Genomic DNA, 22,651 nt, shown 5'->3' on the forward strand with positions numbered 1-22,651 from the left:
TATTTTTTTGATTTTTGAAATTTTTATGAAAAACATGAAAATTATGCAATGCATGAAATTTTTAGATCAAAACATGTGATGCATGCAAGAATGCTATGAATGTCAAGATGAACACCAAGAACACTTTGAATGTCAAGATGAACATCATAGACATAATTTTGAAAAATTTTTAATGCAAAGAAAACATGCAAGACACCAAACTTAGAATTCTTTAATGCTTAGACACTAAGAATTCAAGAATGCATATGATAAACATGAAAAGACACAAAACAAAAAATCATCAAGATCAAACAAGAAGACTTACCAAGAACAACTTGAAGATCATGATGAACACTATGAATGCATGGAAATTTTCAAAAAATACAAGAAGCACATGCAAATGACACCAAACTTATAACATGACTCAAGACTCAAACAAGAAAAAAAATATTTTTGATTTTTATGATTTTCTAATTTTTTTGGTAATTTTTATTTTATATTTTTCGAAAATAGTTTTGAAAAAATAAGGATTCCAAAATTTTTAATATGAATTCCAGGAATCTTGCATTCTTAGTCTAAAGCTTCAGTCCAGGAATTAGACATGGCTCACTAGCCAGCCAAGCTTTCAAAGAAAGCTCCAGTCCAAAACACTAGACATGGCCAATGGCCAGCCAAGCTTCAGCATTTAACACCAGAGTATATTGATCTTGATAGCAAATTGCTGCTCATCATTTATCAAGTATGTAACTTGCCTCTGATGGTTTGGAAGCCTCAGTCCAAAAGAATTTAGACATGGCTTTACAGCCAGCCAGGCTTCACATGCTTCATGAAACACTAAAATTCATTCTTAAAAATCTTGAATAAAATTTTTGAAAACATTTTTAATTAATTTTTTTTTTCGAAAACAAATGAGAGAATTTTTGAAATATTTTTGAAAAATTTTTGAAAATAAAATAAAAAGAAAATTACCTAATCTGAGCAACAAGATGAACCGTCAGTTGTCCAAACACGAACACGGTGCGAATGGATATCTTAGAAGCGAAATAAGAAGAATTGATTAGAAAACAGTAGTACTTGCATTAATCTTTGAGGAACAGCAGAGCTCCACACCTTAATCTATGGAGTGTAGAAACTCTACCAAGATAATGAGCCTTTGAGCTCCGACCTCTTTAGCCAGCTTCAAACCAGCTAGTAGTGCTTCATATTCTGCCTGGTTGTTTGAGACAGGGAACCCGAATTTGAGGGAAAGTTCAATTTGGGTTCCTTGGTTGCTTTCAATTATCACACCTGCGCCGCTTCCAGTTTTATTTGAGGAACTGTCCACGTAGAGATTCCATTCTGTGGGGTTTCCGGAGTGTCTGTAAATTCTACAATGAAGTCGGCTAAGTATTGTGATTTGATGGCTATCCGAGCTTCGTATTGAAGGTCGAACTCAGACAACTCGACTGCCCATTGCAAGATTCTGCCTGCTAGATCTGTTTTCTGCAATATCCCTTTTATGGGCTGGTTGGTCCGAACCTTAATAGTGTGAGCTTGGAAGTACGGGCGAAGTCGTCGAGATGTTAGTATGAGAGCATAGGCAAATTTCTCTATTTTTTGGTAGTTCAGCTCGGACCCTTGTAGTGCTTTACTGATGAAGTATACAGGTTGTTGCCCCTTGTTGTCCTCTCGAACTAGTGCTGAGACTACTGCCCGACTTCCTACTGTGAGGTACAATATGAGTGGCTCTCCCACTCGTGGTCGAGTTAGGATAGGCGGTTGCCCCAGAAATCTTTTGAAATCTTGGAAGGCTTGCTCGCACTCTGTTGTCCATTCAAACTTCTTTCCTTTTCTTAGAGTGGCGTAGAAGGGGAGAGACCTTATTGCTGATCCCACTAGAAATCTGGACAAGGCTGCCAACCTCCCGTTGAGTTGTTGTACATCTTTGACACAAGTTGGGCTCTTCATGTCGAGTATGGCCTGGCATTTATCTGGATTTTCCTCGATTCCTCTTTGTGTGAGCATAAAACCCAAGAATTTGCCAGCTTCTACTGCAAAGGTGCATTTTGTAGGATTGAGTCGAATGCCATGCTTTCTTATAGTGTTGAACACTTGGGCTAGGTCGGACAATAATGTCTGTTCGCTTTGTGTCTTTATCAACATGTCGTCCACCTAGACCTCCATGATCTTTCCGATATGATCTGAAAAGACTTTATTCATTAACCTTTGATAAGTAGTTCCCGCGTTTTTAAGACCAAAAGGCATTACGATGTGGCAGTAGTTTGCTTTTGGTGTTAGAAACGAGGTTTTTTCTTGATCAGGTGGATACATTGGGATTTGATTGTATCCGGAATATACATCCATAAATGAGAGGTATTTATATCTGGATGAGGCATCCACCAGAGCGTCGATACTTGGGAGTGGATAAGGATCTTTTGGGCAGGCTTTGTTGAGATTAGTGTAGTCAGTGCACATTCGCCACTTCCCATTTGACTTTTTCACCAACACGACGTTAGCTAGCCATAGTGGGTACTTGACTTTTCTTATGAATCCTACCTCCAGTAGGGCTTGTACCTGCTCTTCCACAGCTTGGGATCGTTCTGGCCCGAGTTTTCTTCGTCTCTGCTGTACTGGCCGAGATCCTGGGTAGACCGCCAACTTGTGGCACATTAGTTTAGGGTCTATACCTGGCATGTCCGCAACTTTCCATGCAAAGAGATCGACGTTATCTCGTAAGAACTGTACAAGTGATTCTTTTATGTCTCCTCTTAGAATCATTCCAATATTGGTTGTTTTGTGTGGGATGTCTCCGATCTGGACTTTCTCTACTTCACCTTCAGGTTGTGGACGGAGTTCTTCTCGCCTCTGAACTCCACCAAGTTCAATTGTATGGAATTCTTCTCCTCTGCCTCTGAGGTTTAGACTTTCATTGTAACAACGGCGCGCCATCTTTTGATCTACTTTTATTGTAGCTATCCCTTCTGCAGTTGGGAATTTCATGCATAGATGTGGAGTTGAGACTATTGCGCCGAGTTAATTTAATATTGTCCGACCTATTAAGGCATTATAGGCTGAACTCACGTCGACCACGATGTAGTATATTTTGAGTATTTTGGATTGGTTTCCTTTTCCGAAGGTTGTGTGTCGTGAGATGTATCCTAGTGGTTGCACTGGGGTGTCTCCCAGTCCGAACAAGCTGTTTTTCTTTTAAGCCGAGCTTGTTGAAGGCAATTTTGAATAAGATATCGGCGGAGCTCCCTTGGTCTATTAGTGTGCGGTGAAGATTTGTATTTTCCAGTATAATGGTGATGACCATGGGATCGTCGTGTCCCGAGATGACACCTGATGCATCTTCTTTGGTAAACGTTATTGTCGGGATGTCGGATGCTTCCTCCTTTCCCTCGACATGATATACTTCTTTGAGATATCTTTTGCGAGATGATTTGGAGATTCCCCCTCCTACAAATCCTCCGTGTATCATATGGACATGTCTTTCTGGTGTACGAGGTGATTGCTCGGTTCGTCCAACATTCTCGTCCCTTCTCCTTTTTCTTTGCTCATCATCCCGGGTGGCCAGATACTGATCTAGTTTTCCCTCTCTTACTAATTTTTCTATGATATTTTTTAAGTCAAAAAATTCGTTGGTGGAATGCCCATGGACTCGATGGTATTCACAATATTCGGTCCAATTTCCTCCTCCTTTTTTGCCTTTGAGTGGTCGAGCTGGGGCTATTTTTTCTGTGTGGCAGACTTCTTTGTAGATATCCACAAGGGACACCCGAAAAGGGGTATAATTATGATATTTTTTAATTTTTCCCATGTCGATCTTCCTTCTTTTTGGACTCTTTATCCTTGTCCCGGGAGGGATATGTGAATCCAAATTTTGAGGTCTCTCCTAGTCGAGAATTTTCCTCCATGTTGTATTTCTCCGCTCGTTCTTGCACTTCATTCAGAGATGTGGGGTATTTCTTCGATATGGATTGGCTAAAAGGTCCTTCTCGTAGGCCATTGATGAGGCCCATGATGGCGGCCTCTGTTGGTAGGCTTTGTATGTCTAGACATGTTTTATTGAATCTTTCCATGTAGTTGTGAAGACTTTCCCGATCTCCTTGCTTGATTCCTAATAGACTGGGGGCGTGCTTAGCCTTATCTTTTTGGATAGAGAATCTGGCCAGGAACTTTTTGGTCAAGTCGTCAAAGCTTGAGATGAACCTTAGAGGTAAATTGTCGAACCATCTAATTGTTGTCTTTGTAAGAGTTGTTGGAAACGCTTTATAGTGAACTGCATCTGAGGCATCGGTGAGGTACATCCTACTTCTGAAATTGCTGAGGTGATGGTTGGGATCTGTAGCGCCATCGTACAAAGCCATATCCGGAAGTTTGAAGTCCTTAGGGATTTTGGTCTTCATGATCTACCTAGTGAATGGATCTTGATCCTTGCGAGAGTTGTCTTCAGGAGTGGACCGAGTAGCTTTGGTTTTGAGATCGGCTTCGAGTTTTAGAAGTTTATCTTCTAACTCTCGGCGTCGCCTTACCTCTTTTTGTAGATCCTTCCCAACTTCTCGTTGATGCTGCCTTTCTTTTTCAAGTTGCTTTAAACGGTCATGAAGCGCTTCTAATACTCCCAGATTTGATGATTTTTTGTCCCTGTTAGATTCTGGGGTATCTTTTAGTGTAGTGTCCACGTTTTTGTGTGGTGTTCTATCTTCTAGATCTAAATCGTGGTCGTTGTCATGGTCGTCCGCCATGGTGACGGGATGACTTTCAGGTCCCCGTCAATGGCGCCAATGTTCCAAGGGTTACCTAAAACTGTAAGTCGATCTCGGACGAGATCTTCTGTACTAGTCGGAGATGACGTGTCCGACTGGTGGGTGGCGGCCGGAGCGGTCGTGTCCGACTTGTTGGACTGGATGCGCTGCTAATCCTTCGTCACCGGAGGGTGGTGGTACCTGCAAGGGACTCCGATGCTTAAGTTAGCAAGGGTATTGAGCAGGTTTTTAGTAGAATCAGAGTATGAGTTATACCTGGGTGCTCCAGTGTATTTATAATAGTTTGGAGTGATCTTTTTAGATAAGATAAGTTAGTTATCTTATCTTATCTTTATCTTAGAGTGAGGTCATCTTATCTCCAAGGGAACCGCCCTTATCTCTGTAGGCTTGGGCCGCCTTTGGATTTGGCTCGTGTTCCTCTATCTGGGCCCTTTACTGGGCTTTTTTGGTAATTTGGCCGATCTCTTTGGAAAGAGGTCAGATAGTCTGACCTAAAGAGGTCGGTCGCTTTGTTACTGAACATCCCGGGGCAGGTAGCTTGACCCAGGGTGTGAACACCTCCTAAACCCGAGCTCAAACCACTACCACCATCCTTGAAATATGCATTTCTGGGAGAAGATGACACTTTTTCGGTGATCATAAGCTCTGCTTTAAATCCACAGAAAGAGAAAGCACTAATTTAGGTGCTGAGGACACACAAGACAGTGCTTGGGTGGTCCATAAGTGATCTTAAGGGCATTAGCCCAGCATGATGCATGCACAAGATCCTATTAGAGGATGATGCTAAGCCAGTGGTTCAACCACAGGGGCGGCTAAATCCAGCCATGAAGGAGGTGGTGCAGAAAGGGGTTACTAAGTTACTAGAGGCTGGGATTATTTATCCTATTTCTGATAGCCCCTGGGTAAGCCCTGTCCAAGTTGTACCCAAAAAGGGAGGCATGACAGTGGTTCACAATGAAAAGAATGAATTGGTTCCTACAAGAATAGTTACAGGGTGGCGTATGTGTATTGACTACAAAAGGCTCAATACAGCCACCAGAAAAGATCATTTTCCTTTACCATTCATAGACCAGATGCTAGAGAGACTAGCAGGTCATGACTATTACTGGTTTTTGGATGGCTATTCAGGTTACAACCAAATTGCAGTAGATCCTCAAGACCAAGAGAAAATAGAATTCACTTGTTCATCTGGAGTATTTGCCTACAGAAGGATGCCCTTTGGTCTGTGCAATGCACCTGCAATCTTTCAGAGGTGCATGCTCTCTATCTTCTCTGATATGGTAGAGAAATTTCTGGAAGTCTTCATGGATGACTTTTCAGTATTTGGAGACTCATTCAACTCCTGTCTTGACCATTTAGCACTTGTTCTGAAAAGATGCCAAGAGACCAACCTAGTTTTAAACTGAGAAAAATGTCACTTTATGGTGACTGAAGGAATTGTCCTTGGGCATAAAATTTCAAACAAGGGAATAGAGGTGGATTAAGCTAAAGTAGACGTAATTAAAAAATTACCACCACCTTCCAATGTTAAGGCAATTAGAAGCTTTCTAGGACATGCAGGATTCTATAGGAGGTTTATAAAAGATTTTTTGAAAATTGCAAAACCTCTGAGCAATCTGCTAACTGCTGACACGCCATTTGTGTTTGACACAGAGTGTCTGCAGGCTTTTGAGACCCTGAAAGCTAAGCTGGTCACAGCACCAGTCATCTCTGCACCAGACTAGACATTACCATTCGAACTAATGTGTGATGCCAGTGACCATGCCATCGGTGCAGTGTTGGGACAGAGACATAACAAGCTTCTGCACGTCATTTACTATGCTAGCCGTGTTTTAAATGATGCACAGAAGAATTACACAACCATAGAAAAAGAGTTACTTGCAGTGGTTTATGCCATTGACAAGTTTAGATCCTATTTAGTAGGTGCAAAAGTGATTGTGTATACTGACCAAGCTGCTCTTAAATACCTACTCACAAAGCAGGATTCAAAACCCAGGCTCATAAGATGGGTGTTGCTTCTACAAGAGTTTGATATAGAAATAAGAGACAGAAAAGGGACAGAGAACCAGGTAGCTGATCACCTGTCCCAGATAGAACCAGTAGCAGGGGCGTCCCTCCCTCCTACTGAGATATCTGAGACTTTTCCGGATGAGCAACTCTTCGCCATTCAGGAAGCACCATGGTTTGCAGACATTGCAAATTATAAAGCTGTGAGGTTCATACCCAAGGAGTACAGCAGGCAGCAAACGAAAAAGCTAATTTCTGATGCAAAGTACTACTTATGGGATGAACCATATCTCTTTAAGAGATGTGCAGACGGAATAATCCGCAGATGCGTGCCTAGAGAAGAGGCACAGAAGATCCTATGGCATTGCCATGGATCACAATATGGAGGACATTTCGGAGGTGAGCGAACAGCCACTAAGGTCCTCCAATGTGGGTTCTACTGGCCTACTCTCCATAGAGATGCCCGAGAGTTTATGTGTAACTGTGATAGTTGTCAGAGAGCTGGTAACTTACCTCATCGTTATGCCATGCCTCAACAAGGGATCTTAGAGATTGAGTTATTTGATGTATGGGATATTGACTTCATGGGTCCTTTCCCACCATCATACTCAAATACGTACATTCTGGTGGCATTAGACTACGTATCTAAATGGGTAGAAGCAATTGCCACACCCACTAATGATACTAAGACAGTGCTGAAGTTCCTCCAGAAACATATCTTTAGCAGATTTAGTGTTCCCAGAGTACTAATCAGTGACGGGGGCACTCATTTCTGCAATAAACAGCTTTACTCTGCTATGGTTCGATATAGAATTAGCCACAAAGTAGCAACTCCATATCATCCACAGACAAATGGGCAGACTGAAGTCTCTAATAGAGAACTAAAACGAATCCTGGAATGGACTGTAATTGCCCGTAGAAAGGATTGGGCAAAAAGCTTGGATGATGCTCTGTGGGCATACAGAACAGCATTCAAGATTCCTATAGGAAACTCTCCATACCAGCTTGTGTATGGCAAGGCCTGTCATCTGCCCGTGGAACTGGAACATAAGGCATACTAGGCAACCAAATTCCTAAATTTGGATGCTAAGTTAGCTGGAGAGAAAAGATTACTTCAGCTGAATGAGATAGAGGAATTCAGACTCAATGCTTTCAAAAATGCAAAAATTTATAAGGAGAAAGCAAAAAGGTGGCATGACAAGAAACTGTCATCTAGAGTCTTTGAACTAGGACAGAAGGTTCTGCTGTTTAACTCTAGGCACAGACTATTTCCCGAGAAGTTGAAATCCCAGTGGAGGGGATCATATGTGATTACAAGTGTGTCACCATAAGGATATGTTGAGCTTCAGGATAGTGACTCTGACAAAAAGTTCATTGTTAATGGACAGAGAATTAAACATTATCTTGAAAGTAATTTTGAGCAAGAATGCTCAAAACTGAGGCTTGAATAAAGCTCAGTCAAGGTCTAGCTAAAGACAATAAAGAAGCGCTTGCTGGGAGGCAACCCAGCCATTAGCAAGTTATTTGTTTTAATTAATACTTATAGAAGTTTGATATAAATTTTCTTCAAGATTAATCATCAAATTGTAGGAATTTACAGAGTTACAGAAGGATTCAGCACAAAAAGCAGAGAAAAGGAGCTCACTGGCAAGAAAACGCCAGTAAGGGGCATTTTGGGCGTTAAATGCCAGAATGGGTACCATTCTGGGCGTTTAATGCCAGAATTGCAGCATCCTGGGCGTTCAGAAAAACGCCCAGTAACAAAGGATTTCTGGCGTTTAACGCCAGCCAGGGTACCTGGCTGGGCGTTAAACGCCCACAATGGCCAACATATGGGCGTTAAACGCCAGAATGGATACCATTCTGGGCGTTTAACGCCAGAAAGACAGGGGAGAGGATTTTATTTTCCACTTCAAAATTTTTCAAATTTTCATGTTTTGACTTATAATTTTCTGCATAAACATGTTACAAATTTTCATCATTCACCTTCCATTTTCAAAAATTCAACAATTTTCTAAATCCCTTTTCAAATTTCTTCCCAAATCTTCTTCAAAAACTCAAGTATCTTTTCAATTTCTTTCCAAATCTTTTCCAACTCATCATATCATCTCTTAATTGTTAGATGCATCAACAAATTTTCAGATTTAACCTCATTATATCTTTTCCATTTAAAAATCTCATCTTTTTTATATCATGGTTCTATTTTTTTTTTCACCAGTCATATATTTATGATATATCTTTTTCAAATTTTCGAAATCACTCCCCTCCACTTATAAGTACACATTCGGCCATCCCCACCTCTCCACCATTCGAATTTGCCTCTCCTCCTATCTCTCTCCTTTCATTTCTTTTGCTTGAGGGCAAGCAAACCTCTAAGTTTGGTGTGTTTTTCTGTGATCACCGAGCTAAGACTCATTAAGATCATGGCACCTAAGGGAAAACAAACCATCTCAAGAGGCAAGAAAGAGAATACTACAAAGAGTCTTTGGAATCAAGAGAGGTTCTTCACCAAAGAACATGCAGACCATTACCATAAAATAATGGGACTAAGATCAGTGATCCCGGAAGTTAAATTCGATCTGAAATAAGACGAATATCCGTAGATCCAAGAGCAAATTCGAAACAGAGGATGGGAAATTCTAGCTAATCCTTAAACAAGGGTTGAAAGAAACATGGTTCAGGAATACTATTCAAATCTGTGGCTAACAGATAAGCAGAGAATAACTGGAACCGCCTTTCATACCTACCGAACCATAGTCAGAGGGAGGATTATTTACTTCCATCTAGACAAAATAAGAGAGGTCTTCAAACTGTCTCAACTACAAGATGATCCAGAATCCTTTAATAGGAGAATGGTGAGAGAAGATAAGGGGTTGGACCAAGTTCTAGAGGACATATGCCTCCCTGAAACTAAGTGGATAACCAATTCAAAAGGTGTCCCAAACCAACTCAAGAGAGGAGATCTCAAACCAGTCGCAAGAGGCTGGTTGGACTTTATTGGGCGTTCTATACTGCCCACTAGCAACCGCTCTGAGGTCACTGTCAAAAGAGCAGTGATGATTCATTGTATTATGCTGGGAAACGAAGTGGAGATTCAACATCTAATTTCTTGTGAGATTTACACAATTGTAAACAAGAACTCCACTGAAGCCAAACTGGCATACCTAAGCTTAATTTCTCTGCTATGTAAAGATGCTGGGTGAGGATGGGAGTAGATAAATTCATCCCAATCGAACACCCAATCACCAAGATGTCAATAGAAGGACAACAAGTGCAAGATAACTCCATCAAAAGGAGGGCACAGGAGTTCCTCCCAGAAATCCCTGAAATTGACTACTGGACCCGCCTAGAAGTATCTGTCACCAAGCTGCAAGAAGCTGTGGATCAGCTTAAGGAAGAACAGTAGAATCAAAACTGCATGCTCTGAAAGCTGCTTAAGGAACAGGTGAAGCAGGGGCGTGAGCTACAGGAGCTGAAGCGCCAGAAGCTCTCCCTTAAAGGACCAAACACCCCACAGATTGAAGGAGCATCCACTTCTCAAAATCAAGGTTGTTGAGTCCTAACTCTGTGATAACCTTTAGGAATCTATTTTAAGAGTCATTTATTTTTCTGTTTTTAATTTTCTGTCTTCTATTATTATTGGTCTGCTCTTATATTTATTTTTTAGTCTTATTTTTTTCCATAATTAATAAAAATTTAAAGTTTATGTCTTAAAGCTATGAATGTCCTATGAATCCATCACCTTTCTTAAAGGAAAAATGTTTTAAATCACAAAAGAACAAGAAGTACATGATTTTGAATTCATCCTTGAAATTAGTTTAATTATTTTGATGTGGAGATAATACTTTTTGTTTTCTGAATAAATGCTTGAACAGTGCATATGTCTTCTGAATTTGTTGTTTATGAATGTTAAAATTGTTGGCTCTTGAAAGAATGATGGAAAAGAAGAAATGTTATTGATAATATGAAAAATAAAAAAAATTGATTCTTGAAGCAAGAAAAAGCAGTGAAAAGCTTGCGAAAAAAAATTGGCGAAAAAAAAGAAAGAAAAAGAAAAAGCAAGCAGAAAAAGCCAATAACCCTTTAAACCAAAAGGCAAGGGTAATAAAAAGGATCCAAGGCTTTGAGCATCAGTGGATAGGAGGGCCCACAGGAATAAAATCCTGGCCTAAGCGGCTAAACCAAGCTGTCCCTAACCATGTGCTTGAGGCGTGAAGGTGTCAAGTAAAAACTTGAGACTGAGCGGTTAAAGTCGTAGTCCAAAGCAAAAAGAGTGTGCTTAAGAGCTCTGGACACCTCTAATTGGGGACTCTAGCAAAGCTGAGTCACAATCTGAAAAGGTTCACCCAGTTATGTGTTTGTGGCATTTATGTATCCGGTGGTAATACTGGAAAACAAAATGCTTAGGGTCACGGCCAAGACTCATGAAGAAACTGTGTTCAAGAATCAACAATATTGAACTAGGAGAATCAATAACACTATCTAAATTCTGAGTTCCTAAAGATGCCAATCATTCTAAACTTCAAGGGATAAAGTGAGATGCCAAAACTGTTCAGAGGCAAAAAGCTACTAGTCCCGCTCATCTAATTGGAGGTAAGTTTCATTGATAATTTGAAATTTATAGTATATTCTCTTCTTTTTATCCTATTTGATTTTCAGTTGCTTGGGGACAAGCAACAATTAAAGTTTGGTGTTGTGATGAGCGGATAATTTATACGCTTTTTAGCATTATTTTTAGTATGTTTTCAGTATAATTTAGTTAGTTTTTATTATATTTTTATTAGTTTTTAAATAAAAATCATATTTCTGGACTTTACTATGAGTTTGTGTGTTTTTCTGTGATTTCAGGTGTTTTCTGGCTAAAATTGAGGGACCTGAGCAAAAATCTGATTCAGATGCTGAAAAAGGACTGCAGATGCTATTGGATTCTGACCTCCCTGCATTCGAAGTGGCTTTTCTGGAGCTACCAAAGCCCAATTGGCACGCTCTTAATTGCGTTGGAAAGTAGACATCCTGGGCTTTCCAGCAATAGATAATAGTCTATACTTTGCCTGAGATTTGATGGCCCAAATTGGCGTTCCAAGTCAGCATAGAAATTCTGGCGTCAAAACGCCAGAACTGGCATAAAAGCTGGAGTTAAACGCCCAAACTGGCACAAAAGCTGGCGTTTTAACTCCAAGAAAAGTCTCTACATGTGAAAGCTTCAATGATCAGCCCAAGCACACACCAAGTGGGCCCCAGAAGTGGATTTCTACACTAACTATTCTAGCTTACTCATTTTCTGTAACCCTAGGTCACTAGTTTATTATAAAAACTACTTTTAGTAATTCATTTGGTACTGCATGACATTTTACACATTTCATATTGTATTCTCTACGGCATGAGTCTCTAAACCCCATGGTTGGGGTGAGGAGCTCTGCTGTGTTTTGATAAATTAATGCAATTACTACTGTTTTCCATTCAATCACGCTTGTTTCTATTCTAAGATATTCACTCGCACTTCAACTTGATGAATGTGATGATCCGTGACACTCATCACCATTCTCAACCTATGAACGCATGCCTGACAACCATCTCCGTTCTACCTTAGATTGAATGCTTATCTCTTAGCCTCCTGATTCAGATCAGAGTCTTCGTGGTATAAGCTAGAATTATTGGCAGCCATTCTTGAGATCCGGAAGGTCTAAACCTTGTCTGTGGTATTCCGAGTAGGATCTGGGAAGGGATGACTGTGACGAGCTTCAAACTCACAAGTGCCAGGTGTAGTGACAGACGCAAAAGGATCAATGGATCCTATTCCAGCATGAATGAGAACCGACAGATGATTAGCTGTGTGGTGACAGCGCATTTGGACCATTTTCACTGAGAGGACGGATGCTAGCCATTGACAACGGTGATCCACCAACATACAGCTCGCCATGGAAGGAGCCTTGCGTGCGTGAAGAAGAAGACAGTAGGAAACAAGAGATTCAGAAGACAGAGCATCTCCAAAACCTCAACCTATTCTCCATTACTGCATAATAAGTATTTATTTCATGTTCTTTTACTTTTTACAATTAAATTTGAGAATTATTGATATCCTGACTAAGAGTTACAAGATAACCATAGCTTGCTTCAAGCCGACAATCTCCGTGGGATCGACCCTTACTTACGTAAGGTATTACTTGGACGACCCAATGCACTTGCTGGTTAGTTGTGCGGAATTGCAAAAGTGTGATTGTGATTTCGTGCACCACCCTACCATGGTAACATTGTTCCAATTTTATCTCTTGCTTATAGCCTTTTGAATTATTTGCTTTCTTGTGATATAATGAGTAGCTTAGGTTTGGTTTGATAATTTTGAGTTGAATAAGTTAAATTACTTGTGGACCATGAAATTGTGCTTGTTTGAATGATTTGGGGTTGGTATGTTGATATGCTAAGGGTGGGAACCTTAGTTTTGAAGTGAAAAAATTTTCTGAAACAGGGCATTTGTGTGTACGCACCAAGCTGTGCGTGCACACAAAACTGTGTTTTTCGCCACCTGTGCGGTCGCACGAACCTGTGCGTCCGCACAAGACTTAATATGCTCTCTAGTCGCAGCGCCAGCACAGCTTGTGCGTACGCGCTGCCCTGTTTTCTCTAATCTATGCGTGCGCACAGCTGCGTGCATACGCACACATCCCCTCTTATACTTCATCTGTGCGGCCACACAGACGTGTGCACCCGCGCACCAATTGCAGACCTCTCTGGTGGGAGTGAGGGAACAGCTTGTGCGCGTGCTCCACCTCCCCCATTTTTGGCCTCCATGCGTGTGCACGAACCTGTGTGCGCACGCACACATGATTCTGTCCTCAAGCAAGGTAAAAAAAAACCTGCTTGTGCGGTCGCACATCTTTGTGCGTCTACACGTCTTTATGCAACCTCTCTGGTTGCAGCGATCGCACGCTATATGCGTTCGCACCCCTTCTAAGTTTTCATCTTTGTGCGTCCGCACAGGCCCCTATGTGCCCGCACACATCGCGTTTTGGGCGTTAACAGGACAACCTGCCCTGTTGAGAGGCAGCTCCTCTCTTTTCTTCTTTTCTTCATAGCTGCTCTCTCTCTCTCTTCTCTGCCCAGCTCCGCCGGTCCCTGCCGCCGGCCAACGCCGCCGCCAGTCACCGCCGGCGACCTTTCTCTCTCTCTCTTTCTCTTACTCCTCTTCTCTTTTCTTTCTTTCTTTCCTTTCTCTTTTCTCTATCCACCACCAGTGAGTTCTCTCTTCCGGTGCTTCTTTTTTTCCAGCAAACCCAAACGCCGTGATTTCGCAGTGGCTATAAGGAGTGCCATTGTTCCTCCCTAGTTCTTGTCCTTTTCAACCTTTATATCTTAGGTTCTTGCTTTTCCTTTCTATTTATGTTAATATTTTTGCAATTGCTATCATTTCTTTTATGTTTCTTAGACTTAATTAGCTGCTTTCTTTGTTGTTTCTTTATATTGCAAAGTGTTGTTCCTTGATTGTTGGGTTGGTTATGATCAAATTTGAGCTTAATTGTGATGAACTTGCATATTGCATACCACATGTTCGATAAAATGCCTTAATGAACATTTTGTTTGATTCATATGACTTGGCCATCATATGTGTTCAATTTATCTCTTGTTAGGCATATTGTATGAGTGGTGCAACTTCTATTATGACTTTTTATGGTAGAAAATTAAAATCACCAATGCATTTCCTTATTTGTTGATGTGAAATTTTGGTTGTAAATGCATTGTGTTGGTGTAATCTAAGTTTCATTGTTCATCTTGGAATTTAAATTGAGTAACCACTCTACGAATGTTCAACTTTTGATGATGTCTTGATCAAACATCTTTTGGCTTCCAATTAAGAAAAATGTATGTGTGATTACCACTTTTTGAGGATGAACAATGGACAATTCCCTTTTGGTGCTTGCTTGAAGTTGTTTTTATTTCTTTGTTTTATATTGCAACTTGAGCACTAAATCGTGAAGCTTTGAACTGTGAATTGCCTTAAGGGTGTGATTTCCGTGATATTCGGCTAGTGTGTGTGTTCTAACTGTGCGCAACATTGGAATATACACACCGTGTTTTTTTTTTTTTTTGTAAATCACAGTACTTCTATAAGCTCTTTTAACCTTGTTAGTGCTTCCTCAATAATTTTACTTTATTGTTGCCCTATGATCTCAAAGTTCTTTTATTTGTATTTTCAGGATGAGGAAGAAGGGTAAGGCACCGGTTACTGCGCCGGTTGAGCAAACTACCGCTCGCTTTCCTGATATTTCGTGGGATCGCCAAGGGGATAAACCGAACACCTTGGTTAACCGAAGAGCCGGCTCTCAATACAAGGCTATTGAGAAGCGTACAATCCATTGGGAGCGGCCATTGAAGGTTCCAAGCCAATACAAGGCGACTATTCACCAAAGGATTGCCTCGCTTCATTAGGAGTTTCTCGAACGAGAACCCATTGAAGTCAATGAAACTATGGTGCGGGAATTTTATGCGAACTACCAAGCTTGGGAAGCGAAATCAGTCTTCCTCCGGGGAAAGATGTTGGATACATCCAATCAAGCTCTAGAAGCTATTCTGAACATCCCCCACATTCCACTTGAGAAAGATGAATATTCCAAGATAAAAGTGGATGTCTTCAAAGGAAGAGTATCTCTGACTCCCATTCTTGAGAGAATAGGCCGTTCTGGTGCATCTTGGGAGTATAGCAAAGGGAGGAATTATGTTCCCACTGGTATTGCATACTCTGATTTGAATGATGAAGCTCGTATATGGCATCAGATTGTGGTGGACTACATCATCCCGAGCACCCACACTACCCATGTGAGATTTAGAACTGCTTTGCTACTTTGGGCTATTATGAAAGGGAAGCATATAGCCATCTTTCCTTTATTTCACAAATCGATTTGGAAATTGGTTGAGAAGAAGAATATCAACATTCCATTTCCATCGATGGTGATGTGCTTAGCAAACGTAGCAGGGGTAGAGAGGCAACCAATGGACATTATGTTCCGGATTTCTAGAGGCAACAAGTTCATTCCGAGGGGAGATTTGGAAAGATCAACAAATATTACACCCTCCGAGAGGAAGACAGCCACATCACTACCATCAACTCTACCAACTTCATCAACTGCTTTACCCTTTCTCTGACCTCTTCCGGATCTATTCCGAGACATCTTGCACGATATGCACCACATGGAGCATTTGGAGCACGAACGTTTTGAGTGGATAACGACAAAGCTAGAAGGAAGAAACCCCAGCCCGATTCCTAGAGCTTCATCCAAGCTAGCTGGGGAGGAGCATGATGCAGTTGACCATCCCACTCCTGAGTCCACCAGCTGAAGGTGGCCCCTCTTCATCCTTCCGGATTGTGAGCCTGCACGGAGGACCGTAAACAAATTAACTGTGGGGGACTATCGATGACTTCAAAGGGGGTAAAAAATTTCTCTCTTAAAGACACTTGTAATGTTTCTTGTAGTACTTTTTCTTCATTTTGAGTAGTTTTATTTCTATTGCATCTTGTTTGGTTTGCTGTAAATATTTCCTTATCGTTTATGGATATTTAGTAGTTAATATTTGCATGTTGCATGATAGAACGAATATGTTAGTGAAACACTAGGGAATTTCCATGAAACCTTTTTTTTAGGGGCATACTATTGATTGAATTGAAGAGAAATTGTGTTTACCAAATTGCTTGGAGTATTTTGTTTGTAGAACATGGAAATGAGCTAGAACAACATACCTTGTGAGATTTGAGCTTTAATAGATGGTTGCACTTTTCAGCCATAATGTTGTTCTTGTGTGTGGTTATACTCCTTTTTTATTGTGATCATTGATTTGCATGATTCTTTATGTCCTGTATTTGTGTTTGGATGCATTTAGCATGATTGAGGCCATCTTTGATGATAAACTCACTAACCTATATGGTCAACCCTTGCATTCACCTTTGTGAATCCCTTTGAGCCTATGAATCCCTTTTTGTTCTGATGATAGCACATTACTCTCCTTAAGTGGAAAACCATTGATGTCCCTGAATTACTCTTTGATTAGCTTGTGTGGATTAGTGTGTAAATACTAAGTGTGGCGGGAATTTTGGGAAGCATTGGTGATAAGGGCATGAACTCTTTGTGAAAAAAAAAGGGGTTGGGAAATTAGGTAATGCTCATGCATTTTACTAATTAAAACATATGCATTCATAGTCATAAAAAAAAAGAAAACGTGTTCATAACAAAGTTTAAATAAAAAGAGTAAATAAAGGATGCATATGCCATGTTTGAAAAGAAAATGCATAAGTGAAGTGAGATAGAAAAAAGAAAATGGGTAGAAGGGTTGTATTGTTATGTGTACATAGGTGATGTAGGATTAGGTGGACACTCAAGCTAATCAAAGAAGTAATTCTTTAAGTCCACTTAACCATAATTTATTCTACCTAAACCCTAGCCCCATTACATCCCTCTAAAGACCTCATGATACTTGTTATTCATGCATTAAATACTAGTTGATTGTTAGATGACGTGTAAATCTTTGAAAAGCATGATAAAAGAGGAATTGAGTGGTTAAACCCTAAACACTGAGTGAATTGATTGGATACACATCCGGTGAGGGGTTCGATCGCTCAATTCTATGTTCTTATGCCTCATAATGCATCTTCTTGCAAGTTGTTTAATTGGATAGTTTTGATAACTTCAATTCAATTCTTTGGACATTGATCTTAGTGCGTGAACTCTTTGCATTGGCCTTAAAATTCTCGTGTGATGGATTGGAATTTCATGGTTTGTTTCTACCAACTCTCATCATAGTACATATTGGTGATTAGTCTTAAGATAGTTGCATGCATTTAAGTAGTATATAGCATAAGTCATTTTTTCTTTCATATATCTCATTTGCGTGTGTTTAGCATGAGGACATGCTAGTGTTTAAGTGTGGGAAAATTGATGAATCCATATTTGATGATGACTTTTGGTTAGAATTGAATGGATTTTCATCATATAAATGAGCACTTATTCCCTTGAATAGCATGCTTTTGAATTTTCCTTCCAAATTGCGCTTGATTATGAAAATATGCTCTTTTATGCCTAATTTAATCTATTTTATTTCATTTACCTTCCATTTGATGCCTTGATATTTTTTGTGAGTGATTCCAAGTGTATAAGGTAGGAATGGGTTGGAGAAAATGGAAGAAGAGCATGCAAAGTGGAGGAAACATGAAGAATCAAAGGAGATGAGTTCAGAGACGTGTGCGTGTGCACGGCTGCTTGTGTGTACGCACAGATGCCCAATCAAAGCGCGTTGATTGCTTCGAGGGTGTCGCACGTCCATTCAAGCTACGCCTAGTGTGCGTGCGCACGGCTACTTGTGCGTACGCACAAGACGGGATTTTTCGCAAGGTGCTCAGACGCACGCATCTGTGCGTCCACACAGGTGTCCACACATGGCTTCATTAAAAGATCACGTGACTCGCGATTTGGAGGCTTTGGAGGCCCATTTCTGAAGTCTTCTAGCTCATATTGGAGGGAAAATGAGGAACATAACATAGTATATCATTAATATAGTTTAGGAGTAGTGGTAGGAAGCTTTTAGTTAGTTTTTCTTTAAGTTTTTCATCATCTCTATTAGGGTTTATTTTAGGGTTTTACATTCAAGTGCCATTTTCATTTTTGATCTTGGACTTTGCTAGCTTTCATTGTAAGTATTCTCTTGTTATTACTCTTTATAGTTAATTGTCATTACTCTTTCTTCTAATTCAAGTTATAGTTTAATTTTGCTTCTCTCTTGCAATTTTAATTTCTTGTTGATGAATTTGATGCTTTATGTTTGTTTCATACTTTCTTGTGTTATTCTTGTTGATTGAGATCAATTGTTGCTTTTAGTTTCAAGCCTTTTCTCATTTTCTCCATGTTTAAGGTTTTTTCCCACCAAGTGTTTGACAAAATGTCAAACATGGTTTTAGGCTAAATTTTTAGTTCTTGGCTTGGGTAAAGTGAGCAATTGGGTTTCTAGAGTTGGAATGTCCAACATTTAATTTTAATTCTTAGATTATTAATTGTTCTTATTCCCACTAACACTAATTTGTTGCTAAGGCAATTAGCAAGCAATTTAGGATTTGTGGGTTGGGAACACTTATGCTCATTTAACTTACTTTCCGATGTGAGGGTTGATCAAGTGAGATTAATCCATCATAATTGTCATATTTGTGGTTCCAATAAGGAAAGAACCCTTAGCTCACTCCAAGCCAAGACTCTTTTTGATGCTTTCAATCTTTCATACACTTCTATGTTAATCACTTTTATACTTTACTTGTTTATATTACATAGTCAGTTCTTTAATTTCTTCATTAGTTCAATCATTACAATTTTACATGTTTTTCTATTGCTTTATATGTTCATTTCTTCATTGACAACTCCTTGATCACTACAATCGGATTTGCACACTCATTGTTCTAAAGTACTCCTTGGGAGATGACTTGGGAGTCAAATACTCTCGGTTTTGAATTAGTTTTGAATTGTGACACATCTTGTGAGTTTTCAATTTGATTGATGGCCTACTTGTTGGGTTAGAACTATACTTACAACGCTAATTCTATTTTGGATAATCGAGTTTCTAACCCGTGCAAATTGGTCGTCATCAGTAGTCAAGCTAGATAGTCAAGAAAACACTCACAAATTCATGCACTATTCAAAATGAAGCATTTTCTCTAACATCAGTAATTCATCTATACCAAGATCAATTAAATCTACATGAATGTCATAACAATTCAACAAAATCAACAAAATCTATCATAACTAAACAAATTCCACAACATTAATCAATCAAAGCTCTAAAACTATAAGCAAGAAATTATGTACAGAGGAAGACCATACCATGGTGGGGTGTCTCCCACCTAGCACCTTTGTTTTACGTTCTTAAGTTGGATGGTCATGCGCTTAAACTTCTCCTCCTTTCGGTGCATCCTGAAGTAGGAACACCTCTAACTCCTTCGGTTACTTGTAGCCATGATACTTCTTTACCCTTTGGCCGTTCACTTTGAATGTTGCGCCACTTTGAGGGTGGAATAATTCGACCATTCCATAGGGTTTCACCTCCTTCACCTTAAATGGACCATCCCACCTTGAACGGAGCTTTTTGGGCATGAATATGAGTCTAGAGTTGTATAAGAGAACTTCGCCACCTTCTTTGAAATCCTTCTTCCGGATATGGTGGTCATGAAATGCCTTAGTATTTTTTTTGTAGATCCGCGCATTCTCATACGCCTCCATTCTAAGGCATTCAAGCTCCTCCAATTGCAATTTTCTGCCTATACCCGCCTTAGTGAGATCTATGTTGCACTGCTTAATTGCTCAATAGGCCTTATGCTCAATTTCAACCGGGAGGTAGCATGCATTTCCATAAACGATCCGAAAAGGACTCATCCCTAACGGAGCCTTATAGGCCGTTCTATATGCCCATAATGCATCTCCCAACCGAGAGCTCCAGTCCTTCCTTTGTGGATTCACCACTTTCCCCAAAGTTCGCTTGATCTCTCGGTTGGACACCTCCGCTTGCCCATTTGTTTGAGGGTGATAAGCGTTTGCAACCTTGTGTAGTATCCTATACCTCTTGAGTAGTGCTTCTACCTTCCTGTTACAAAAGTGTTAACCTTGGTCGCTCACGATTACTCGTGGTGACCCATAGCGGCATACAATATTGTTTCTAATGAAAGAAACTACGGTATTAGTGTCATCAAGGCGGGTAGGTATCACTTCTACCCACTTTGACACGTAATCAACCACCAATAGAATGTACATATATCCACTTGAACTAGGAAATGGCCCCATAAATTCGATTTCCCATACATCAAAGATTTCGCAAAACAACATAGGTTGTTGAGGCATTTTGTCCCTTTGGAACGCATTTCCAGATTTTTGACATTGGTGACACGACACACAAAATTGGTTAGCATTCTTGAACAATGTTGGCCACCAGAATCCACAATCCAACACTTTTTTAGCCATCCGTTGTGGGCCAAAGTGGACACCACACTCGGATGAATGGCAAGCTTCAAGAATGGGTTGGATTTCAGATTCTGGGACACATCTACGAATTACTTGGTCTACTCCCCTTTTCCACAAGTGAGGGTCATCCCAAATGTAATATTTGGAATCACTCCTCAACTTATCCCTTTGATTTTTTGAAAAGTTGGGAGGGAAAATCCTAGCAACCAAGTAGTTCACCATTTGTGTAAACCAAGGAAAACTATCCGAAATAACATGCAAACTATCCAAAGGGAATGAGTCGTCAATCGGAAATGGGTCGTATTTGAGATTTTCAAGGCGGCTTAGATGATCCGCAACTAAATTTTGAGACCCACTTCGATCCCTAATCTCAATGTCAAACTCTTGCAAGAGCAAGATCCAACGTATGAGTCTAGGTTTCGACTCATTCTTTGTCAACAAATACTTTAAAGCTGCATGATCCGTATATACCACTATTTTGGAGCCTAGCAAGTAAGATCGAAATCTATCCAATGCATGAACAATGGCTAAGAGCTCTTTTTCTGTAGTGGTATAGTTGGATTGTGCCGCATCCAATGTTTTTGAGGAATAAGCAATGATGTACGGGAGCTTACCATCGTGCTATGCAAGCACGGCACCTACGGCATCATTTGACGCATCGCACATGATTTCAAATGGCTACGTCCAGTTAGGGCCCCTCACAATTGGTGTCGTGGTAAGAGCTCTCCTCAACTCCTCAAATGCATCCGCACAAGCACTATCAAACTCAAAGTCCACGTCCTTTTGGAGTAGGCGCGATAATGGCAATGCAATCTTGCTAAAATTCTTGATAAAGCACCTATAGAATCCTGCATGCCCCAAAAAGAAACGGACCTTCCTCACAGAAGAGGGATGAGGTAAACTGGTGATAACATCAACCTTGGCTGGGTCCACAGAAATACTCTTGTCAGAAACTATATGTCCTAACACTATACCTTGTCTCACCATGAAGTGACATTTTTTGAAATTGAAGACAAGGTTAGTGTTGACACATCTTTCCAAGACCATGGCTAAGTTCTCTAAACAACTATCAAAAGAAGCACCATATATGCTAAAATCATCCATAAAGACTTTCAGACAAATCTCCATAAGATTAGAAAAGACACTCGTCATGCATCGCTGAAAAGTGGCGGGTGCATTGCATAGCCTAAATGGCATTCTTTTATAGGAAAAGGTGCCAAAAGGACAAGTAAAGATGGTCTTTTCCTGATCTTCAGGAGCAATATGTATTTGGAAGTAGCCAGTGAATCCATCAAAAAAGCAATAATGGGATTTACCTGCCAATCGGTCCAACATCTGGTCAATGAAGGGCAAAGGGTAGTGGTCCTTCCTTGTTGCGGCGTTCAACTTTCTATAATCAATGCATACTCGCCAAGAATTTTGCACTCTTGTGGTGACCACTTCACCATCATCCTTCTTAACCGCAGTGATTCCTGATTTCTTTGGGACGACTTGGACCGGGCTCACCCATTCACTGTCAGAAATCGGATATATAATACCCGCATCAAGTAGCCTTGTGACTTCCTTTTTCACGACATCTAGGATAGTCGGGTTGAGCCTTCTTTGGGATTGTCTCACCGGCTGAGCTCCCTCTTAGAGAAAAATACGATGCATACATGTGCGGGGGTCAATCCCACAATGTCGACCAAGCTCCAACCAATTGCTTTCTTGTGCTTCCTTAGGACCTCTAGGAGCTTCTCTTCTTCTTGTCTAGAAAGCTCACTAACAATAATGACTGGAAACCTCTGGTTGTCCTCTAAGAATGCATACTTCAAATGAGATGGAAGAGGCTTCATTTCACTTTTTGCCTCAAGCTGAGGTTCCTTTTCATCAAGCTCCCGGAGTTCATTCTCAACAACTTCCTCTTGTTTGCCCTCATGGTCATCCGTCTCTTCAACA

The 22,651-nt window shown here is 40.4% G+C and overlaps 1 protein-coding gene across 1 annotated transcript in view; it reads left to right on the forward strand.

Moving 5' to 3' along the window:
* LOC107607328 overlaps positions 1-15,158 on the forward strand; it is a 30,256-nt gene extending 15,098 nt beyond the window's left edge. The window contains exon 2 of the mRNA XM_016309296.1: positions 14,927-15,158. Coding sequence (XP_016164782.1) covers positions 14,927-15,158 — 232 coding nt within the window. The remainder of the gene's footprint in view (positions 1-14,926) is intronic.

The sequence above is a fragment of the Arachis ipaensis genome, chromosome B07, assembly GCF_000816755.2.
Source record: "Arachis ipaensis cultivar K30076 chromosome B07, Araip1.1, whole genome shotgun sequence".
Taxonomy (NCBI): Eukaryota; Viridiplantae; Streptophyta; class Magnoliopsida; order Fabales; family Fabaceae; genus Arachis; species Arachis ipaensis.